The 4,979-nt window shown below is 34.1% G+C and overlaps 1 protein-coding gene across 1 annotated transcript; it reads right to left on the reverse strand.

The window, feature by feature from the left end:
- Positions 1 to 1,355: 1,355 nt before the first annotated feature.
- Positions 1,356 to 3,986, reverse strand: LOC112802508 (uncharacterized). The gene is made up of 2 exons (XM_025845754.3): positions 3,162 to 3,986; positions 1,356 to 1,601 (listed from the first exon to the last, which is right to left on the reverse strand). The coding sequence occupies exon 1, from the start codon at positions 3,735 to 3,737 to the stop codon at positions 3,171 to 3,173; it is 567 nt and encodes a 188-aa protein (XP_025701539.1). The 5' UTR covers positions 3,738 to 3,986; the 3' UTR covers positions 1,356 to 1,601; positions 3,162 to 3,170.
- Positions 3,987 to 4,979: the final 993 nt, after the last annotated feature.

Consider the following 4,979-nt stretch of genomic DNA (forward strand, 5'->3'; position numbering starts at 1 on the left):
AAAATGGACAAGAAAGTATATTGTACCAATACTTTTATGAAGTTTTATTGTAACTTCTTTTCTCGGCTACATTGTGTCACAGTGCAACGTGTATTGTGTGATAAAGGAGTTGTTGCATTGGAACCAAGGACATGGTGAAATAGGACACCGAGATCGAGATACCAGTGTGCTTCCATTTTTCTGTTTATAGCTCAGTATTACCAAACATCTCTGCATAGTGTATACATCGATATTTATTTATGTCTGTGAGACACTAACCAAAATTATTACTTTAGAATTATCTGGGTTAGGCGGTCCTGTGAGAAAAAAGATGTTGATCTTGCAATAACCCTGTTGAACTTTTTAAACGGTGTAATGATTACATTTTCATTTATCGTTTATTTTCAAGGTAATTTAACACGTCATAGCAAGGGATAAATTAATGTCTTTGACATATCAATGTCAAATGTTTGAAAACTTTGCTGATTGAAACGGATTTGTTTGAAATAAGATTATATGATTAACAAAATATCTTAGTTGAGTAATAAATTAGTGCCAGTTTAAGCTAGACTAAGTGCTACACTGACATCAGTGACATGATATATATATATATATATATATATATATATATATATATATATATATAAAACTGCTTGCTATTGATAATTTCTTTTTAGAAAAAAAAAAGGAATTAAGTTACAAATTGTTGATAATAAATTACTCGTAAAATTGAAGTGAATTATACAAATGAGTGACAAGACATTTAACCCAACCTAGTTATCAAATTGAGAACGAAAAGTAAAGAAATCACGGTAAATAAAAGATAAATGATAATTATGATATTTGACCACAGAAAATCAAAAGATAAATCTTTCATTACTTTCAAAATCAACTGGTAGTTTGTCATTTTCATCAGTGTCCCCTCCATGTTCATTCTCCGTAACTGTACTAGCCATAATTTATGGTAAACAATGTGCTACATGTATTACCAACAAAGCAATACGATGGATGTTCACGGATTTGGAATTACAAATCTCAAGTTCCACCATAATTAACATTTAAAGAAAGATGGTTGGCATCCCAAATAATCATCCGGTTGAATTAACTCATGCAAGAACAGAGAGCTCCGCATTGTTTGAAACACTTATGCTAAACTTTTTCCTCCAAAATAAAAAATAAAAAAGAAAGAGAGAGAGAGAGAGAGAGAGAGAGAACGATTCAAAGGCCTCAATAAGTTGGCAGAGAACGAAAAATATGATTAAAAAACCTACCATACCATGCTAGATAGGAATCAATGAAAATAATGATCATAATGCAAAGAACAGATTACAGATTATTAAATAAACCGAAGGCAGGATGGTAATAAAAAAATGCTATGACAACAACCCAAATAATTAACTCCATAAAATCAAGAAGAGATGTGAATTATTGTCTGCTTTTGACATGATAATTATCATACAGCAATGCTACACAAACAACCCAAATAAACAACTACTTTGACAACTGCAAAAGCTAATGTATTTTATACCTTTACTCTACTCCTTATATAAAGACACTCCTTCATGCCTTTGGATTTGATAGCCCTTCTAAGAGAAGGTTGCCAGTAGCACTTTCAAAAATAGCTGCACAAAATACCTAACTTTCATGAATGTTTAATTTACAAATGATCCATTTTAAAAATATTTAATTTTCTACTCATTCCTTCTTCATCCAAATTTTAGTTATCAAGACCATCATAAACACATTATTCCCTCACGGTCACAGTGCTTGATTTGTAGAAGAGACTCTTTGAAACTACCTAGCTATCGGGTTGATTTAAACCGAAATCTAATATCATACAATCACTCCGAAGTATATGTATAGCATTTCATTTCTTATCTCAAAGCCTGCATAAATAACTCATTTTACAAAACCATAAACTTAGCCATCTACATACCTGCAAATATATAAACAGTCAAACTTGAAATGCTCATTATTGATTCAATTTTAACTTGAAGTCATCTAATCTTAAAAATGCTAAACTATTTGTTACCCAATTCAATTATACCTTGAAATCATATTTTAGGTTCCAGTTACCTTATGAGCCAACCCAAAAGAGGAGGGAGGGAAGGTTAGAGAACTAGAGAAGGAAAAAAAAGAAGAGTAAAACTTGTGTGAGTAACAGAAGTTTCAAGATCATTTCAGATTAGAGTAGGAAGTGGAGGAAATTAGAACAGCATGTGAGGTCATGCTAATAGATAATTATTTCACCTCTTATATTAATCTAGAAAATCACCATTTCTTTTTAATATCTGATAAATACAAATGGTAATGATTGCCTAACTGTCAAATGACTAAAAGGGATATGCATCATTAATATCTATCCTAGAAGGACAGCACGGAAACATTAATTCATCAAAGCACTCCATACTGTAACGTTGATGTTAGGAGATACTTAAAAAATACAGAGGCTTCAATGGCAAACTAAGGATTAACAGTCAAAACATTTCAAGCTCCAACTCCTCGAGGGAAACAAATCATAGATTATTCCTTCAAAATTCTGTGAGCATTCTCCAAAAGTACAAATTTAGAGTCACCAATAGTTTCTTTGCATCACAATGCATAGATGTAACAAAGGCAAAAATATTATTCAACTCACATTCTTCCTTAATGGAAGATAAAAGGAACAAGCTATGAATCTAAGATACACTGAGTAAGCCTCACATAACCATTCTAAAGCAAAAGAATCATAGGAAAGACCAAATTCTATATAAGAACACAAATCATAACAAATACTCAAATGATGTGAGACACAATCCTCTAACACTATAGCGCTAACTCAACACTAAGTCATCAATCTTGAAGGTCACGTGAAACCCCAAGTAATGCTTATCACATGAAGGTAGAGAAAAAACACTATACTATACTAAAACATTAAGAGGAAAATAGAAAAGAAAAAAGAGAGGCCTATTAATTCTGTTATTTTCGGGAAGAGTATGTTCTTCCTATCTTTTCTAAACAAATTACACTCCCACGTAAAAAGTTACAAGCTGTTATATGAAAAGTTATCACATTGAAACCATTTCTTGCATCCATACTAATGCCATGATGAGAAACAAACACTCGGAATATGGTAGTAAAGTTCTAAGAGCTAAATCTTCCCCTGAAGAAAAAAACAATAGAACAGGAAAAGAATAAATAACCTCATTTGATCAAGATCCAAGAGCAGTGCCAAGAACAAAGGAGAAGAGCTCGCGAACGGGCGAAAACTCGACGAGGGCAATGTCAACAGCATAGCCAGTAACAGGAAGCTTCAAATCCCTCAAAACAGAGAATCCTTCGGCCATTCTGGGCTTGGGAACGTGCTTGGCAACGGAGCAATGAGGGATCCAATTGTCAACGGAATAGTCAGCGGGAACCTCAACGCCTTCTTTCCTCAAGGCATCGGAGAGCTGAGAGTGGAGCTGCAAGAGGGAAAGCGTGGGAGTGGGAGAGAGAAAGAGGAGGTTGGAGTCGCCGGAGAGAGAGCCGATGGAGGAGAAGGAGAGGGGAAGAGGCTCTTGCTTTGAAGCGAAGGGTTCGAGGATGGAGTCGAATTTGGAAGGGTCGAGGGAGGAAGAAGGGAAAGAGAAGAGAGTGATGTGAGGGCGAGAGGCCATGTCGATGAGGTGAGTGCTGATTTGGCGGCGGGCGAGGGCGTTCCATGCTTTCAGGACCTGGTTCTCCAGCGCCGGGTCCAAGTAGAGTTCGATGGCGTAACCGTATTCTTGTTGCGACATTTCTTCAATTGGGAATGGAAGTGGTTAGTTGTTGGTGGTTTGGGTTTGGGTTTGGGGGAGGGAACGGAAAAGGTTTTAATGGGGAAAGGTGTTTAGATCGACAACTGTACGGATTGAATGTGAATCTGAATGTCAATGACGCCTCGCCTCAACACACACACACTTGCTCCGTTGCTCCTTGCTTCGCTTCATTTCTTCAGATCCCGGCTTTATTCTCTTTTCTTTAGTTCCCTTTTAAGTTTTTCTTTTAATTTTAGTACATAAATAAAATTGGTCTATTAATAATTGTTAGGAAAAGTATAGGTGAACAATGAAAATATTAAACAATGTAAACAATAGATATATCGGATGTTCATTTTACTAGTGTACGGATGGTTATTTTAATATTAAAATTTAGAAGGTTAATTTGGAGATGTAGTATGTTTTTATTTGATTGGTGGTTGTTCATATTGTTCAATAAAGTCATTGTCCCCCTAACATTTCCCTAATTGTTAATATAAAAGTTTTTTCAAGTCAAATTTAGCTGTAATATAATATTAAATCCGTTTATAATTTTTTAGAACCGAAATAAAAAATTTAAAGTGTTAGAGGTCAATTTAAGATTCGATTCAAACGTTAAGGATCAAAATAATAATTTATCAAAAAAAATCATTGCATGAACCAACATTAGTTAGTTTTTTTTAATATTGCTCAAATATTGAAAAGAGTAACTACTGTTGTGTAGAAGGATTATGTAATAGTATTTAGAAGTATAATTCAAGACGAAGTATGTCACTGATGAAATAACTATGCAAAAAATATTTTCAATATAACACAATAGTCGATCACAAGAGTCTGTCATCGAGTTATATGTTGAGTTCAAACACTTGCTTTATAGGTTGAAGAAATCGATGGAAACATGGATTGAGAATGCTACAACAGTGAAAGCGAAGATGAATTTGACGACAACTATGAAATAGATTATCCAAATGTAGATGACAACGATATTGATTACACTAATAAGGCAGAAGTAAAAGAAGTGGCAAATATACTAGCAAGTCAACATCCGTTCGGAAATCCGTCTTTTATGCGCGCTTTGGACCTTGCAGCTTTGAATGCACCGAAAATTTCTGAGTATGCGAATGCTAGTATGTGAATATGATATTAATAGAATATCTATATTTTTCGTATTTTAAGATGATGATTATCTATGGCTGCTAATTGTAATGTATAATTATTTTTTGTGGTATTGGTGCAGATTTA

The sequence above is a fragment of the Arachis hypogaea genome, chromosome 5 (genome assembly GCF_003086295.3).
Source record: "Arachis hypogaea cultivar Tifrunner chromosome 5, arahy.Tifrunner.gnm2.J5K5, whole genome shotgun sequence".
In the NCBI taxonomy this organism is placed as follows: Eukaryota; Viridiplantae; Streptophyta; class Magnoliopsida; order Fabales; family Fabaceae; genus Arachis; species Arachis hypogaea.